This window comes from Camelus bactrianus, chromosome 12 (genome assembly GCF_048773025.1).
Source record: "Camelus bactrianus isolate YW-2024 breed Bactrian camel chromosome 12, ASM4877302v1, whole genome shotgun sequence".
NCBI lineage: Eukaryota > Metazoa > Chordata > Mammalia > Artiodactyla > Camelidae > Camelus > Camelus bactrianus.
The window spans coordinates 12,776,610-12,796,551 of NC_133550.1; the positions used below are offsets into that span (position 1 = coordinate 12,776,610).

The 19,942-nt window shown below is 36.1% G+C and overlaps 2 protein-coding genes across 2 annotated transcripts; both read right to left on the bottom strand.

The window, feature by feature from the left end:
• Positions 1–1,980: 1,980 nt before the first annotated feature.
• LOC105076324 (olfactory receptor 9K2-like) lies at positions 1,981–4,454 on the bottom strand. Its single transcript, XM_010964435.3, has one exon. The coding sequence runs from the start codon at positions 3,995–3,997 to the stop codon at positions 3,056–3,058; it is 942 nt and encodes a 313-aa protein (XP_010962737.2). The 5' UTR covers positions 3,998–4,454; the 3' UTR covers positions 1,981–3,055.
• Positions 4,455–17,686: 13,232 nt separating this feature from the next.
• Positions 17,687–19,101, bottom strand: LOC105076385 (olfactory receptor 9K2-like). The gene has a single exon (XM_010964486.3). It carries the CDS (start codon positions 18,840–18,842, stop codon positions 17,907–17,909), a length of 936 nt encoding a protein of 311 aa, XP_010962788.2. The 5' UTR covers positions 18,843–19,101; the 3' UTR covers positions 17,687–17,906.
• Between the last annotated feature and the right edge of the window lie 841 nt (positions 19,102–19,942).

The following is a 19,942-nucleotide window of genomic DNA, read 5'->3' on the forward strand; positions in this document are numbered from 1 at the left end:
CAGTGTCAAACAATGTGAATAAATGAATGATTGTTTAAAAGTAGATAAGGGAAGAAGAAGCTATTTAAAAAATCTAGAAGTCATATTCTGTAAAACTAAGAAATATGAAAATCAGTCTTTGGTTTAAGTATTTTCGAGGGGGTTGTCCTTTTTTATTTTTTATATTGTTTTACAAAATTAGAATAATTAAGAAATGATGTTGAAATGGATTCCTTTGTCACGTTGCTTTCAGTTGCAGGATTCCTTGTTCTTTTCTTATCCCATCCTTTCCCTCTCCCTCCCCTCCCTCTGCCTCAGCAGTAAGCAGCTGTGTCCTCCCTGAGATCACTAAGATAATGGTAGATACACACCCAAACGTTTTTATTGATTTTCTGACTTACACTGGTATTATGGGATAGGGCAAGGTGACATCACATACTCACTTCACAAGAGTAAGAACAACAGTCCAATATCAATTCAAATGTCAACATTTTTGCAACATCTACTCAGTTCACCTCCTCTAATCCCCACAACAATTTCAATCTTATAATACACTAAAACTGTCTTAAAGGAGAACAAATGGAACAAGCTCTGGGTCCTTGTCCATAGATGTTTAATTTGGTAATTTTAACTTACACTTAAAATCAAGTTTTTGACTTATCATTTGCAATTATCTGAGTCAGAGAATCTTGGCATTCTGGCAATAGAAAATATTATAAATGCCCTCACCAAGGTTCTGCATCAATACGCTAAACATCAGGTAAAACATTAACAACACATTAAATTTAAAGACAAAATGCAGCACATGATGTCATGGGACAATAAATACATGTCCATGTCTAAAAATTTATAGCCACGGTCATTAAAACAATGCAGTACAAACAAGTTAAGAGTGTTTGAGATGTCTGATGCAACCTTCAGCTTCTCAAGACCATATCACTGTTGAAAGACTTCTCCAGGTGGATTTTTGTACACAGTTCTAAAGTCCCCTGAAAGTAACAACTTATATGTGATGCAGAACACAATCTTCAAACTGCTTGGAATGTGACAATGTTTCATAAATAACCCAATATTATTGAAAAAGAAAATACTTTCTGAATAAAAGCCAGTGAAAGGCTGGTCAGACATTGGCTTCTTCTGATGGAATCCTGATCCCACACATAATGAGATAAATGAGGCACTAGTTTTCATACAGAGGCCTGTGAACCCAGAAAAAAATTTTTAACAAGAAAAGTGTTTATGGCAATTAAAGGAAAATAGGAGAGAGCTTAATTTAACACCTTTGAAAGCAGATTCCTTTCCCAGATTCCTTCCAACATTTGGAGTGGTCTATGCAATGCTACTTTTGAGGTTAGGAATATTGTAATCTGTTACGGCTGCAAAACAGAATATAATTCACCACACTAAAAAGTAAAATGAATGAATCTAGGGTGTATTCTTATTTAATATTATATTGCCTTTTCCCAATAGTCCTAAATAACCCATGCTTGTCAAATACATCAGAGTGAGATTTTAAGGCTAATGGGCATGCAAAAGAGTTAAGTAAAACCCGGACCTAAAAAGGGTATTTTCCAGACTTGTAGTAATCAGTGCCAAAGATCAGTTTCCCAAGCTGATTTGGATTCCTATTTTGCTCTCAAATGGTATTTTTCTGAATATCAAGAAAAATGTTAACATCTTAGCACCAAGAAAAATGGTAGATTACACCTTTAGGGAGGAGATAAGTATAACCTTGGTTTATTAAGTCACTTAGCTTCTCTCTCTATATCTATTAAATAAGAATAATTATTTCTCAAACCTCTTACCCTAATAAACATTAATCCATAAAGATACATGTTATTGTGCATTCATGGAAGGAGGCTTTGCTAGCTAAACAAAAACAGAAAAATAGAAGACCTAATCAAAGTTCCATATTTTAGGTTTTCACAGTGCCAAGTTTAATGGGCAGTATAATGGTAATTATATTTTATTCCTTAGCTTTAGTTGTGGTCTAGAATTTAATGTTGTCTAGACTTAGGCATTTTAATTGTTTAGCTAAAGCATTACTTATTTCAGTTGAAAAAAAATGGTGAACTCTGGCACAACTTTCTCTGGAATTTGGTTTCCTTTAATACCTGTCAAATCTGGGGGATACCGCGTAACCACTCTTTCCTTCTCAATTGACATCTGACATTTAGGACTAATCACATTATAAGATTACCACGTATTTAAATAATGCAAACACACTCATCCACAGACAAACACACACGTGCATGCACACAAACATGTACTTTGACATGTAGTCCAGCTATCCATAGCGGTTACTGTAAAGCCTTGTGAAGTTTTTAACTGCAATTTTCAAATTCACTTCATTTCAATATAGTGATTTCATTAATTGCAGACCAATAAATTGTATTACCCCAAAGATAAAGGACATGAGCTGCAATCATCATAAATATCATCAAACGTTCTCATCATACGAGAGCATAGTAGGAGGATCATGCCATTCAAGGAGAACCAAACAAAATGTCGTAACTTTAACCAAATCAATGCAGTCTTCTCATGTTTCTTCTTCTTTGGCCCTTTTAATTCACAAAAGCCACTGGTTACTTTACCTTTCCTTTTCCTGTTCATCATATGCACACGTTCTCACATTTGGCATGACATCAAAAACAAAACACAACACTGGCATTTATACTGACTGTCATTTGCGTATAAGCCAGTTAGGTCACACGGTTTCCAAGTTAATCCTTATGCTAAGTGTTTTCTAAATTTTACTTACAGGGAAGAGAAACAGTAAAACATTATACTTCTGCAGTTACATACCTGGAGGGTGAGAAATATAGAAAATTTTCATGGGTGTCCAGACCTTTAATTTTAACATTGCCTTGAGGAAAAGGGAAAAGTAAATAGTGAAAAGTGAATCTGCAGCTTTCTTTATAGGATATTATGAATGCCGTTGAATAAAACAGTTAAGGTTTTTGGTTTTGCTTCCCCCCCCCCCAAAAAAAACACCTGAGCTTTAAATGCCTAAGTCTAGGAGATTCAGAGGACAAGAACAAATGATGCAAGAAACAGTAAACAAGTAGAAGCACATTTAGAGTAAAACTTTTTTCTTCCAGAGGACTTTTCTCATGGCATCTTTAACATCCTTGTTTCTTAGAGAGTAGATTAAAGGGTTCAGCATAGGTGTGAATAAAATGTAACACACTGAAGCCACTTTACGAAGTTCCGGGTTATTTGGAGGCGTGAGATACACAAAGGAGACAGTCCCATAAAGCAGAGTTACAACCCCCAGATGGGAGCTGCAGGTGGAGAAGGCTTTCTTTCTCCCTTCACTGGAGCGAATCTTTAAAACTGTGGACACAATGTACATGTAAGATACAGCAATCACAACTATCGTGGGCAAAATAATGAGGACGGCCAAACTAAGTGACACCATCTTATTGATAAAGATATTGGAACAGGAGATCTTCTCAATTGGGTTTGAATCACAGTAGAAGTGATCAATGACTCGAGAGGCACAGAAGGACATTGAGAATGTTACACTGATTTGAAGAATGGAACTGACCCAGCCACAGAGGTAGGAACCAGCCACCAGCTGGATACAGAGGCTTCTTGACATGCGGACAGTATAGAGTAGAGGATTGCAGATGGCAATGAAGCGGTCATAGGCCATGGCTGCCAGGACAAAGGCCTCTGTTACCATGAAAAGTGCATAAAGGAACAGCTGAGCAACACAACCTGCAAAGGATATGGTCTTTTTCTGAGACAGGATGTTGACCATGGCCTTGGGTACAATGACAGTGGAGTAGGAGAGGTCAATGACAGAGAGGTTGCCTAGGAAGAAATACATTGGTGTGTTCAGCCGGGGATCAGTCACAATGATGCCAATCATGCTAAGGTTCCCCAGAAGGACCATCCCATAAACAGTCAGGAACAGCAGGAAGAGGAGAATGTGGAGCTCTGGGCAGACCCTGATGCCTGCAAGAATGAAGTCCGTCACTTCTGAATGGTTGTCTCCTCCCTTGTCCCCCATGGCAAATTTCTGCTGAAAGACATAAGAGAAAGTCAACAAATAAAGCTTCTACTCTCTCTGCTATCACAAATAACACTTCACATTTTAAAAGGCTTTATAGTTGACATAATACTTCCATACCCATTATCCCATTAAGCTTACACACATGTGCAAAGAAAGGTAAGAGATAGTTTGACTTGCCCAAGGTAACATAACTGATTAAAAATGAAATTTGGACTCAAGGGGAAATATTTTGAATTCAAGTCTACTGTTAATTTCAGCACAACATAGTTTGATACTTCTTTATATCTCTCTATCTTGTCAAATGAGATGTTTCATGAGATATCATGTGTGATTTCAAAATATTAAAGTCTGATAAACTCTTCCTAAGAAAAAGACACTTTAAATTTTAATTTATGGTTTAATACTCATTTTTTTCTCTGTAATAATACTTTGCTTCAGTGCAGTAAAAAAAGAAAAAGGAAGGAAGGGAGGGAGGGAGGGGGGGAGAGAGAGAAAGAGAAAGAAAGAAAGAAAGAAAGAAAGAAAGAAAGAAAGAAAGAAAGAAAGAAAGAAAGAAAGAAAGAAAGAAAGAAAGAAAGGAAGGAAGGAAGAAAGAGAAAGAAAGAAAGAAAGAAAGAAAGAAAGAAAGAAAGAAAGAAAAAGAAGGAAGGAAAGGAAGAAAGAAATAAAGAAAGAAAGAAAGAAAGAAAGAAAGAAAGAAAGAAAGAAGGAAAGAAGGAAAGGAAAGGAAAGAAAGGAAAGCTAAAGGTACATTCCAAAATAATATGAACTTTTCTACCAAAAAGAGCTCTTACAATTGCAAGTAAATTACTAAAGGACTAATTGTCTCATTTATAGAGCTTTTACAATGAAATCGGTCTTCAACTTCTGGAACTAGTCTAACTTTGTTTAAATACAAAAGTAAAATGTGAGTAATACCTTTATGTTTTTTAATCCTGTGAAGTTTATTGATCCTGGTTTTTCTCTACATAAATCTGTGAAGATATCCATGTTATCTCAAATTTTCTACATAAGAGAAAAAATTAGAAGCTTCAAAGTTAGGAACCAGTCAAAATGTGACTGTGTAAAAAAATATATTATATTAGTTCACAAATTCTATTGAACCCATAACCTGATGGTTAGTACTCAGTAGTTTTTAAAACAAGTAAGTATTGATTTTCTGGAAGCATCCAAGTTAACCTATTTGAATTTGAGTGACCTGTTAAGCAATCAAGACAACTTTGGTTAATTTGAAATATTTCTGTTATTTCTCTACGAAGCAACAAACTCGTTGTCAGTTAAGTTGTCTAGCAATTAAGGATAACTTTACACGTCTTTTCTTCTTTGGTGGCATTTAAACCAAGTGTCATACATCCTTCCACAGAGTGGTATGGAGAACAAAAACCAGCAAATGATCCATAGAATGTCTTTACCAAAATCAAAATGACTGATTTTGTAATTGTCAAAATTAGAGAGTATGCAGAGTTTCTGTTTGACTCTCAAAATTCCCTCAATTATAAGAGATTTTAATTTTTATTTTTCTATGGTCTACAAAAAACCCTTAGATCCGAAAGCCTTCATGACCTTCTTTGCCTGTTTCATTTGTTGCTTCTCCTAACAAGTTCCTCAAAAAAGGACATGCAATTAATTCATATAAATTCAAATCAAGGGGAAAACATGACAACAAAATAATAGTATTATCCACAATCTCTATCCTCCCTCCACAGTAAATTTGAAATCCATTCAAATAATAATAATTTTTATGAATTTTTATGGTTTTATTAGGGGATTAGGGAATGAATTAAGTTTGCATACATGACATAACATACATGAAGACAGTTATATTTATTCTAGACCTAACAAAATGAAACTTTTTAGGCACAAAGCTGAATGGAGCAGTTTCGAACATCAGTCATCATGCATTGCTTTGCAGCTGGAAAAAGAAGACTTAGAATAGGAAGTACTTTTAAAACACACTAAAATCATTTCCCATGTAACTGCTTTCTGTAGACTCACAAGATTAACAGGCCTTGTACTTTGTTCCTATTGAAAAAGGAGGAGGAGGAAAAGAGGAAGAAGAAGGAATAGAAGATTTAGAAGAATAAATTTAGTTCTTAAACCAAGTCAAATGTTACTTTCTTGATGCAATATCAATAAAAGTAACATGTTACTATTTCCAGGATAACCTAACCTAGAATAATAGAATATAGTAGAGTAACATTATTTATATTGCTTTTATACAAAATTATAGAATATGGACTGTGAAAAGGTTCACCTCTGTTCATAGAAGAATTAGAAAGAGTCCATATTAGGCAAGAAATAATCAAAATAGAGATAATGGAGTTTTTATAATTTTGATTTCTTCTAAGAAGTGGAACAAGAGATAAAAAAGAGATAATAAACTACACATAATTAGTATTATATTTTAAACATCAGGTATCATATTACCAGTCTGATTTAAGCATGATCTTCCTTCAAACAATGGAATATGAATTATCAAAGTTTATTTTCATCTTGATATTCTTTCATTCATGGCACAGCACATTGTGAGATTTAAGAAAAAAATACATGTTTATCATATAGAAAATGTTCTTGGCTGTCTTTATTATGTGACTAAAATAGGTGTGATTATTTTGTAATTATTCTTACCTGAATTTATGTTTCTTTTCTATCTTGTGAACTTTTTCCTGTGAAACTGCAGAGATCCAAATTCTTTTTATTTCAGTCTAAGTAAAAAGATGTATTGAAGAATAAAAATTATCAATGACAATATCAAAAATTAAAACATTTTTAATGTTTAATCCCCAATAAAATAACACCCTCTTAAGCAAGGCGGGACCAAGTTCTTCATTAGTGCCGTAGTCTACAGGCCCATAATTTTCCATTACCTATTAATAACGTTTGCTCTTTCTTTAACATAATTTTGTGTGAAAACCTGTTGCATCTGTCATCCTGGTCACAGAGTGAAAATGATGGGCTAGGAACCTTTTTAGGTTTTCTTAGAGAATTATGGATATTTTGCTACCAAATTGAAATAGGTGCCTATGAATCTATGGAATCAAACTGCATGAAAATCTCTTGCCTCCATGCTGATGCATTTTGCAGGCCTTAGAATGAAGATGAGAGCAAAATGGGAATTTAAGACAAGCCACAAGACTCCCTGGTCCCTTGGGACCAATGAAAATAGAAGCAGCCAGAATCTATGGTAGTCAGAGTTCCTCCCAGTCCCATGAAACTGATTCAGAGAATTGCAGCATAAAGTTTTTCAGTTTTGCAGGAAGAAGTCCCTCAGTGAGAAGACTGACAAGTCAATTATAATTTTGTAACAAAGGCAAACTCCAGGGCTATCCCGTGAGGACTTCAAGAGGAACACTCAGTGTGATGTCTTCACTTCTGGAATACTCTTGGGATAATCACAGTAATTTTGAACAGTACTCCTTGGCAGAAAGGTTTTTTCTTTAAACTAAAGTTTGTTTCTCTGTAGCAAACTTCCACCCATCTGATTTTCAGAGCCTCTTTCCAAATTTCTGCTTTCTGAAGCTATGCTGAGTATCTCTATTTGATCCTCTAAATGACATCCTTTCAAAATGTTAAAGACAAATACATTATTGCCCCATAGTTTTCTCATTTCTGGATTCGGTGTCCTTATTTTCAATTAGGACCTCCTTTTAGCAGCAATTGAATGATTTCTATCTTGCTAGTGTCCCTTTCAAAAAATCCATTGCCATTGCCAATATTTGGCATCAGGCTGGATATAAACTATCCCCTTGAAATATCACTGCCTAATTGCTTGTGGTTTATTCTTCTTTTAAGACTGAAAGTTATTTTGCATGTTGCATCTTATTAATATTACAGTCAAAAGGAACCTTTAGTGTTGCTTTTGTTTTTGTTTTGTTTTGTTTTGGCCATATGTGAATTGCTACTAAACCAAATGTTCCCTGTTCTTATTCTGTGGATTTCTCCTACGTCCTCTATCCCTCCAACTTTTTCTTCCCAATTTGTAGTATTTCATATTTAAGCTCTTTTTGCATTTTTGATGTTGCCTCTATCCTATATTTCTGAGTTGTGAAAATCAGTTTAAATATATTTGAAGACTCTGTGATATTAGTGAGTGCTTCATGGTTTGGGACACGTGGGAGTTATATTTTATAGCCTTCTAAGTGTTCACTGAAATAATATTTGAACATGAAGCATTCAAGATTGCTTGATAAAGCCTCCCGAAAGGTTTACAAAGATCCATTAATTAATTTAAGAAATGTACAGTAGTTAAAGCACTGTAATTGAGCCTCACTCTCACAAAGACTAAAATAGTTCGTTCAGATAAAGATGTCTTATGAGATAATCTTCTGAATTACTATTACCTTAACCAGAAGAGTTTCAATTTGTGAAGTCTAAGAAGATATCGGGGCAAATTGTTAGATATATTCCAAGCCTTGCTGATATATATACATAAGTACAAAATTAATGTGTAAGTGTATATTACATACTTTATATCAAACATAAATAAAATAATTAAAAGATAAATCAAATTAAATATAAACAAAATTTAGACATTGTATATGTATCTCTCGAACCGTTCCTCCCCAGTTGGCAACATTTTATATTTAACCCCTTTTTTGTGTTAAGCTTTTATGTATGAGTCATTTTGTCTATGGGTAGACTCATTGTCACCTCAGAAACTGTTCTTATGTGTGAGTTAAATGTCATGGCTCTAATTCGTAAAGCTGAGAATCCAGACAACTCACATATAAGCGTTCACAGTCTGGCTCCACAAGTGTATTTCCAGCTTCAAGCATCCTTACTGTGTGTATCCTCAGCCTCCGTTATACTCCTCCCATTGCCTGAAAAGACCCTGAAGTTTCACGGCTCCCTGTTGTTAACTCATGCTTTTCTTATTGACCTGAATTTCTTTCCTACCCCTGTGTTCTCACTTTTGTGCTGAAATTACTTGTTAATACCATCATAAATACCTCTAACCTCTTCCTTCATGTGTTAATTTAGCATTATAACTTAAAATATCACCCTTAATACTCATTTTGTATATAGAATTTAAAACTCAGATGCCCACTGGGATGTCCTATTATCACACCAAACAAACATGCCAACTCCTCTTTCAATTCTGACTTAATGATGTAGAAATGAATAGGAAAGAGAAGGAAACACTGAAAATAATTGCTTCTCCCAAAGTAAAGGATTTTCATCAATGTAAGGCATCCTACTGACATGGTGACCATTGGGAAAATCATGGGGAAAAAAAGCTATTTTTAGAGTAAAACCAAGAAATCATCTTGATTGAAATACCAGTGTTGAGATAAATAAACTTGTCCAAAAGTTGAAAACGTTTTATTCTTATGTGCTTACTCTCTCGGCTATCACACAAATAGTTCTAGCTTCCTGTTCTCTGCCTCCCTCTTATCATACACACACACACACACACACACACACACACACACACACACACACAATCTGCACTGGCTCATGGTGACAACTTTTGATGAGTTCTTGTCCTAGTTGTCAAATTTTTGTGATAAATTATATGATCTTTTATCTAAGAAAATGTTTTTAATCTAATACTAAAAATAATCCTCAGATTTATCTTGTTTTCTTTTATTTTCACTGCTACATTGGAATAGGGCTTGAGATAGCTTCAGGGGGAAAAAAAACAGAAGTTTTATCATTAGTTTTGGATCTGTTCCAAAATATAACCAAGTTTTAGATTGACTACAAAGTTTCAGAGCAAAATCTAGTAGACGTTTTTTGAACTTGGAAACTTTACAAGTTCATGTTACCGGTTCCTTCCTCTGGTATATCTACCTTTCTGAGCAGCACGCATTTCTAAATGCCTCCTTGAATGTTAGTTACCAAAAAAAAATATCTGCAGATGACAGAATGGGTGACATTAACTTAAATTTAAAAGAAATAAAATAATTATGTTCGATTATGTTTAAGATTAAAATCTGATGTGACAAAGGACCCTGAATTGTAGTTAATATAAAATACAAAATGAAGACTTTGTAACAGCATAAACACCATCTCTGGCACATAGATGTTCAGCAAGTGTTTACATAGTTAAAAAATTTTTTTTAAATATGTTGAGGTCATGCAGCCTGACGCACACCTGAAGTAAAAGATCGATGAAAAGTCATAGAAAACTGACCATAAAAAATAACAACTAATAAATAAAGCTAATAAACAGGTGAAAATTGAATTTAAAACCTATTTATGCTGTGTAATCCCCCTTAAATACTAAAGAATAGTATTTATATAGATATAATACAGAAACATTAATGTTAACAGTAAATATCTCTGGAAAATAAGCTTATTTGTGTAATATGTGCTTTATGTTTTGAATAGGAATAGCTTTTACACAGTATACTATTCATTTAATTGTTACAATTAAAAATACTAATTATTTAAAAAGGTAACGAATAGACTGGGAGTTCAAAATTTGTAGATACTGATAAGCATATGCAGAATAGATAAACAAGATTATACTGTGTAGCACAGGGAAATATATACGAGATCCTGTGGTAGCTCACATCGAAAAAAATGTGACAATGAACATATGTATGTTCATGTATAACTGAAAAATTGTGCTCTACACTGGAATTTGTTTGACACAACATTGTAAAATGACTATAACTCAAAAAAAAATTTTTTTAATTAAAAAATTAAACAAACAAGAAGCATCTGAAGGCTAAGCCCTAATGAAAATGCCTTCCTTTACACTGTGTCACAACTCTGTGCCAGTAATGAAATATTCATTTACATTGACTAATTCACTATTTATGTTCATAATAAATTAAAAATACATATTTTCAAACTAATAAATAAATAATAAATAAAAAGGCAAGGAAAATTGTAGACTTAGACCCTCCTTGGAAGATATCTCCATGATATTGTATTGTCTATAGGTAAATACAGATCTGTAGATTAAAAGAAAGGAGTTTGATCTGAAGCTAGTGTAATAAATATTTTAGCTGGAAGTACCCACATGATGTAAGCCACATATCAAAGTATGTTATACCATGAGGTAAAATTCACAAAAGAAGTGGGTAAACATCTGTCTCGTGACTTATAACACATCAGATATAGAGAGTTTGCCCAACAGAAGACTCCTGCAGTAGCAGAATAGGGCTGAGCTTCAATTTGGAAATCCTATGATATCACCAGCTTCTCTCCCCTGAAATCTGGGTCCCTCTCCCCCAAGAAGCTGTATTGAATAGCACCTCACATCTAGTCTACAGGAAAAGCCTGTATACCTTGCCCTGAAAAATCATGGAGGCAAAAGCTGCCCATCTAGTCACATCAGCTTCCTCCACCACAAAGTATTTAGCTTGCTGATTTCTTGCCCTTCAAATGATAGGTGGAGTCAGAAACTGGTACACTGTATCCTAACATGTGAGGGAGACGTATTAGGAGACACATACTGCGCTGTCCAAGTCAGTAGGACCAAACTCAATCTTGACTTTAGTTGAAGATGGAAGCACATCACACTTCAAACCCTTGTGGACTGAGGGAGGGGTGCACGATGCAGCGTTCTCCTTTCCAATGCCCTCTGAATGTTTTATCTCTTGGCTGTTTTATAGCCTCATCACAGATGAGGGGTTAAGAGCTGTACCACTAAGTTTTAGCCACCTCCTTTTTGAGGTCTGCAGCGTGTGCCAGAACTGCCTTTGGGATACAATATTCTAATGGTGTTTCACCTGAAAGTCAACTTCCACGTCCTGCAACACTGGTTATACGGAGTACATATACTTTCCTTGTGTAATTCATGAAATTAAGAGTCTTAATTTAACCCACATTTTTAAATTAAGAAAGATAGTGAACCTTAGAAATTATCTTAAGAAATGATGGGATTTCTTTCTCTAATTATGAAGAAGAAATAATTCTACACTTTGAATCTGGGGTCTGTTATCTACATTGATAATAAATTCTTTAGAAATAATATCAGAATAGGTGGCTAAAACAAACAGTTGTGCAATATATTCATTAAGTAGTTTTGGTGTCAAAAGAGATTGTCCAGGAGCTTTTTCAGTTTCAGAAGCGAGAGGAGATGAGTTAGCCCCCAAAGAGGCCCTCGATGCCTGTGTGATAGTCTCCAATCCTTTGTGACGTCTGAGTTGAAACTACACGTACAGAAGAAGCATCCTCCCAATCACCGTGCTCTTCCAACTTCTCTTCCTGAAGTTTTACTGTCTGTAACTACAGCACAAAAACTGCCTTCATTATCGGTCCTATCAAACAGACCTAGACTCTCCCCCTGGGATTTATTATGCTCATGTTGTTTTCAGGCAGAGACTAGTTGGCAATAGATTTAAATTTAATGAAGTTCTGAGAAACTTTTTTCTGCTCCGTTTGGTATAGTGCCTTGCAGGCCTAGTCAAGTTTTGGTGATTTTGTTGTTATTGTTATAACTGTTGTTTCTTAATTGTCATTATGAAAGTGGAAGCAAAGAGTCAAAGACCATGATTAAGTAAACATTTTTTTAGAACGACTTCTCTGACTGCCAGTAACTTTTTCATGTTGTTTTCTTTTCCACGATGTAACTGGGGAGGGGGAAGAATCACACAATCTTTAAATAAAGAGATGTTTCTTTTGAGCTTAGAGAGCACAACATTATCTCATTATTTTTTATCCTCAGGCTAGGCATGGATGCAAAAATGCTTAAGAACAGCTATGTTGATTAAGAATTTACCAGAACTACATATATAAACAATTTGAAACAAAAAAAGAGAAAGGCTCACAGAAGACTAACATAATACTTAAGGAGAAAAACACAGATACATACAAAGTAAAATTTAAGAAGATCCATAATACATAGAAATTTCTAAAACCCTTTAGAAGGAAACAAGAGATGATCTTAAGGGAACCTATATACTGTATTTCACCTGTAGGGGCCCAAAGCTCCAAACAGCCTCAGTGTCTGACCCTGACACCCTGAGCTGTCAGGCATCATAGGGTCTGCTGGATCCTGTGGGCCAAGCAGTAGAGCAGCTGATACAAGCAGCCTGAACCTGCTACAGAGCCTTCTGCTCTGGGCCCCACACAAAACTAGCAGCTTTCCGGGTCACTCAGTAAATGGACCACAGTCGCACATCCAGATGAAGAATATGTTGTCTCTAAAATCAAAACAAAAGGCCCACTAGGCTTTGTGCCACTTTGTTGGTTGCAGGAGGGGCCTGAGGCAGCAGCGCATCCTTCACCTTAGAAGGAATGTCTAGATATGCCCCACACCCTAGAAATTTCACTGCAGTAGAAGGGCAGCCTCAATATGCCCATTCTCCAACGTGTATTTCTGTTTCTGACATCTGAGCAAGCAATTATTAATACTAGAAACTGTTTCTCAGACTGGTATTTGAATTTTTGTTGGTTTTAACTCCCACCTTCTAGCACACAAATGTTGAAGTCAAGGGCAGTTGCTACTTCTTTCTACATCCAGTCAGCATGACGTTGTCAGTGTAATGGACCAGTGTGATACCTCATGGAAAAGAAAGCTGATCAAGATCTCTGCCAGCTAAATTATGGCATAGAGCTGGACAGCTGATATACTTCTGAGATAGACAGAATATTGAAGATACATTGCTGGCCATTTCAGCTGAAAGCAAACTGTTTCTGGTCCTTACTAAGAGCTACAAAGAAAAAGCATTTCACCCACTAAATATGTTTTTAAATAAGCCAACCACATTCTTCAGACTTTGTTACTGGGCTCCTCTGGTCTAGTATATCCAAAGGAGCTACAGCTGCTTGTAGCCTATCGATAGGCTCCATGAGCCAATGATGTGTGCCCCGATAAGATTTCAAATAAAAAGAACCTTAAGTTTGAAGCAAAGTTTTATCTCCCTCAAAAATCAAATACTATTTTGAGAAAAAGTTGCTAGTACTAATAATTGCTTGCTCAGATGTCAGATACAGAAATATATGTTTGAGAATGGGCACGTTGAGCTTGGCTCTCACAGTGTTGAACTATAGTGGATTTTTGCTTTAATTTAGTCTGCCTGGTGTTAATTTCCACTTCCTAAAAATATGCTCATTTAAATAAACTTTTTCCTTAAAATAATTTGATATTTACAGAAAAATTGCAGAGAGAGAACAGAGAGTTTCTACATATTTCTTGCCAAGTTTCCCATATTGACAATATCTTACATTACTGTGGCGTATTTGTTACTACTAAGGAAGCAATAATGGTATATTACTACTAAAGGAACTCCACACTTGATTCAGATTTCATTAACTCTTTTTCCCCTAATGTCTTTCTTACGTTCCAGGATTCCATCCAGCACACCGAATTAATTCTCAGGTCTTCTAGACATCTCTTGACTCTGATAGTTTCTCAGACTTTTCTTCTTTTGGATGACCCTAACTGTTTTGAGAAACATTGATCAAGTATTTTATAGAAAATCCTTCCATTTTGTTTTGTCTGATGTTTTTGTCCTGGATAAACTGACCGTGCATTTTGAGAGGAGAGATCACAGAGACGTTCACATCACATGAGCAAGTGCATACTCACAACATGACATCATTGATGATATAAACTCTGATCACCTTGCTATGTTTTTCAGATTTCTCCATTATGAAGTTACCCCCAACACTTTCCATACTTAACTCTCTGTAAGCAATCCACTAAGAGCACCTCATACTCGATGGAGTAGAAGTTCCACCCCCTTGAAGTTGGAAGGTATACATATAAATTACTAGAAATTCGTCTGTAAAGAAAATTTTTCTCTTCTCTCTGATTTACTCATTTCTTCAACCATTGTTTTTATAAGCACCGTATACTTGTTTTATACTTTGAGCTATAATCCAATACTATGTTCTCTATGTTTTGCTCAATTTTTTCTAGCTTTAGTCATTTGGAGTTCTTTCATATTGATTCCTGTGTCCTTTTTAAATGCTCTCTCTCTTTTTTTTTTAAAGGATTCTCTTACTTTCTGATACTAGAAGATTCTTCAGGCTCATCTTGGATGGCCCTTGCCCCAGCCCTAGAATCTGCTGTTTCTCCAATGATTTCTAATTCCTTTTGTTAGAGAATGGTTTTAGTAACCGGGATTGACTTGCTAGGTGTGCTTGTTACTACTGAGGTATTATTACTCCTAGAATCTCTCAACAAACAGCTGGAATATGTATGTAAATGTATATGTGTAAATTTATCTGTGTGTATACCCATATCTATAATTATTACTGCATGTACCCATCTGCATCTACATTAAGCTAAAGAGGAGTTGACACTGATGTCCCCAACTCAAATCTCAAACCAGTTTGTTCATTCTAGTCTTTTCCTTTGCTAATCCGTCACCCCCCACCCCCATTCCAATGATGAACAGTCTGGTGATCTCCACCATTCACTGTCCGTTCACTTTAATTTGGTAAATCCCAGTGTATATCCATACAATTTTCACAGTTGTCAACCTGTACCCCTGTGAGAAGCAATATTACCAATGAGGCTAGAGTGTTTATGCTCTGTTCCCTTTGTATTTAGTCTCATGGTTTCCAGTCCCAAAGCTGTTTGGGACCCACCACCAGCCTTTTCAGTGATATTATGTCATATATTTGTAATGCAGTGTGATTCTTTTATCACAGTCTGCATTTCATCTGGGGACCCCCTTACCTCCTAGTTAATTTTTTTAAATTTCTATATGTAAGTTTTCACTCTTTGTGCCATGAAGGTCTACGGGCTTTGACAAATGATAATGTCATGTGTCCACCCCAGCAGCACTGTATGAGGTTAGTTTCACTGCTCTGAAAATCCCCTGGATTTTCATGAGCAGTTTTTATGTGGACGTTAAGTTTTTAAATCAGGTGGGTTAATACCTAGGAGCACAAAGTCAGGTTTGTACAGTTAGTCTACTTTTAACGTTATAAGGAGCTGCCAAACTGTCTGCTGGACCATTTTCCATCCTCATGAGAGTCCGTGTGTTGCTCTGCATGCTCACCAGTATTTAGTATTGTCAGGTTTTTGGATTTAAGCCATTTTAATAGGTGTGCCATTATGTTTTGAAGATTTAGGGTTTTTCTAATTAAATAGTCATAGTTAAGGGTCCAGCCACCCTCTAGTAAAGGGGCAGACGTATACCCAAAACCTGGCCTGTATAGTACGTTGTATCAGAATTTAAATTTACAGGAAGGGGAGAAAACTTTGAAGATGCTTGGAGTTTACGTGTTCCAGGTGTAGCATTAAGCGAGCCTGATTTTGGCCAGCAGACTGTTCTGTAGCTCTTGTTTCCTCTTTTCTGGGGATGCCTTGGTTCCTACCCAATTACAAAGGCTCGCTCCCTATCTTTTCTATTCCACATACCCTTCTAATAAGTTCCCCTTGCTTATGTTAGCCAAAGTAATTTTCAAATAAACCTAACTAGTATACACTCAATTAAGCAAATAAAAAATGGATGTATGTAGTTGAAGTGTGGAAGATGGTGAAATAATATTTGATTTATTGGAAATATTAGTAAGGAGTAAAAGAATTATTTTTGAATTCTAGAACCATATTCAGAAGATTACAAAAACACCTTTGTCTTGTGGGGAAAAAAAACACTGATGTAGACTTTGGTTAAGGAATTTTTCTAAGTTGAGGTACCTAAGAATTAGAAAAGAAGCCTATTTTTATTAGTAATACGTTAAATACCAGGGTACTCTGCTCCGCCAGTCCCCATTCCTCCCTGTTCTGCCCCTTCTTTTCTAACCTCTGCAAGGGGTTGTGTTCTGTCTAAGACCAGGGGCGGGGCTCTGTCAAAATTATTGGCTTTATTGATACATTCTGAAATTGCAGAACTAGGCAAACACACATCAAACAGTACATCTTATACAACGTCCCCTCCCTTCTGCCATCTTCCCGTCAACAATTTTATCACATAATTCACCCAGTGAAAGAGATACAATAGGAGCCAAACCTTGGCGCTTTCTTCAGCAACATTTTCTATTGGTTTTATCACATTTGGAGAATTGAATACCCTACAGTTTGCATCTGAAAGCACAACCTGAATCAGGAAAATTGTAACAATGCAACAACAAAGATATTACTTTTAAGATGGAAATAGCTTCATTAATGTACACCACCAATGAAACAAATATTAAGAAGACAAAAAGACCACATATAATTAAAATAGCAAATACAAAGCAAGCAAAAATTGTATACATCTAAATAGCCATTATCAAAAAGAACAAAATAATCCAGTAAACTAGTGAAAGTGGTTTGAAACATCTAATGCAGTTTTTGACCCCTCAAGATAGCACATCAGTACCAAAGACTTTCCTTTATGGATTTGTAGTTCCTGTTTTTAGAAGGTTGGATACAGAATTTCTTTCTCCATCTCTTTGATATGATAATAAATCAATAACAATATTTAAAATAAATAACGATAAGATACAATTAAACATCAGTGATTTATTGAGTTGTTCTGCAAACTCACAATGGCACTGACAAAAAAAATCTTATACCATGATTTTTATTCAAAGCCTGTGGGCCCAAAATCAAGTCACTGTGAGTAAATTTTATAAAAGAATTAAATATGTACAAGTCAGAATCATCCTGCCTTGGGTTGACACTTCTTCCAAACATAAAAGATTATACATTCTGAACTTAACATCCTACCAAAGCAATTTTTCTGCCCACTGTTTAAACAGGACCCAAAGGAAAAAAATAATAAAATTAAATCCTCTTTTTCTCACTGTCATAAAGTTATACCTAGAAAGAGTGTATTTCTGTTTATAGAATGACTGTAAATGTTACTGATGCACAAGATATAACACTGCACTTAGGGAAGAGTGAATGATGGATTGGTACCATTCCTTCACTGAAACTAACTCATCTGTGGGATGATCAATTTACAGGATCTTCAAGGGACTCAAGTTGACCCTGTATTGAAAGCAAATCAGGATTAAACTCTCAGTGGGCCCAGCCCGTTAATGAGAAAATCACAAGAAAACAGAATCAGGATAAAGCTTTTTTCTTCCGCAGAATTTTTCCCAAAGCTTGTTTGACATCCTTGTTTCTTAGAGAGTAGATCAGAGGGTTTAACATGGGTGTGACCAGTATGTAAAACACTGAAGCCACTTTACGAAGTTCAGGATTGCTTGGAGATGTGAGATACACGAAGGAGACGGTCCCATAGAGCAAGCTGACCACCCCCAGATGGGAGCTGCAGGTGGAGAAGGCTTTCTTCCTCCCTTCACTGGAGGGGATCCTCAAGACTGTGGTTACAATATATATGTAAGATACAACAATCACAACTATTGTGGGCAAAATAATGAAGGCGGCCAAGCTAAGAGATACCATCTTATTGACCAAGAGATTAGAACAAGAAATCTTCTCAATTTGGTAAGAATCACAGTAGAAGTGGTCAATGACTCGAGAGGCACAGAAGGACACTGAGAATGTGACGCTAACTTGGAGGATGGAACTGACGCAGCCACAGAAATAGGAACCAGCCACCAGCTGAGTGCAAAGGCGTCTTGACATGTGGACACTGTAAAGAAGAGGGTTGCAGATGGCAATGAAGCGGCCGTAGGCCATGGCTGCCAGGACAAACCCTTCCGTTACAATGAAGAGAGCAAAAAGGAAGAACTGGGCAGCACACCCTGCAAAGGAGACAGTCTTTTTCTCAGACAGGAAGTCGACCATGGCCTTAGGCACAATGACAGTGGAGTAGGAGAGGTCAATGAAGGAGAGATTGCCTAGAAAGAAATACATTGGTGTGTTCAGCTGGGAGTCGGTCACAATGATGCCAATCATGCTTAGGTTCCCCAAAAGGACCATGCCGTAGATCAGCAGGAAGAGGAGGAAGAGGAGAAGGTGGAGCTCTGGACGGACCCTGAAGCCTACAAGAATGAAGTCAGTTACATCTGAGTGGTTGCCTGCTCCACCCATGGCAAGAACCTGCTAAAAGGCACAAGACAAGGTTAAAAATGGAAGCTTCTGCCTATTTTCTGGTGTCACAGATATCCTTTTCTCTTGAAGAAGACATTGGAGTTTGTGCTGTGGTCTTCTTTGTCCCATCCTGTTGTGTTGGGTATGATTCGCTGCACCCTTTTACAGGCGCTGACTCTGAGCCGTGCTGTAATTGCCCATCAGTACACAGCACACAAGGTGCCTAACTCAGTTTGCTAATGAGATTCTCCAACTCCAGTGCTCTTTCCATTATAACACAGGTGCCTTTCACACCTGAAGCATTGTGTCTTTACACCGGTTGGTTTCTCACTTGATTTACACCATAAGTCTAATACAGCTGAAGGTTTTGAGAGATGATATGTATTTGGTCTCATTTTTAATTTGCAATTTCAAATTCATTTTATTCTCAATAATACTTCCACTTTACAATAGAAGGATCAAATTAAAGAGTGATTTAAAACTCCATGAATATGCCTTAGAGATTAATACAGGTCAATAATGAAACAGTTTGTGAGTGTTTAAAGTAGGTTAGCGAGAGATTTATTGGGGTATCCAAAATGAAAACCTTGAGAAATGAACGCGTCTTCAGTTTCTTGAAGTGGACAAAGCTCCGACACGCTATCAGAAAAATCCACGGATCCTACAAATTTCTGTACAAATCTGTCAAGAAGTCAATTTGATCTTAAACATCTGTGCAAGTAGGAAAAAAAAAGGAAACTTCACAACAATGTGTTGACTAAAGTTAGGGGTTAGGAAAGAAAAATATCCATTTTAAAAACAAATTTTATGATGTCTACATTTAAAGTGATATCCATAAACGTATTAAAAATTTCAAAATAATTGCTTTGACTCAGTTCAGCAGCCTGATTTGTTTGTCCTATAAATTTGGAAACTTTCTATTTTCTTCAATGAAGTGACACAGCCGTTTCTTTCTTTTACTCACTTTAAAATCAATTGTTACTTAAATTCACCCAGCAGGGCTCGAGAGATTGGGTAACTATCAAAAGCAGCAAGTGATCTAACAAGCATTCGTTTTTTTGGTTTGTCATTTGGAGCAGGCTCCCCACGGTCTGGCCTCA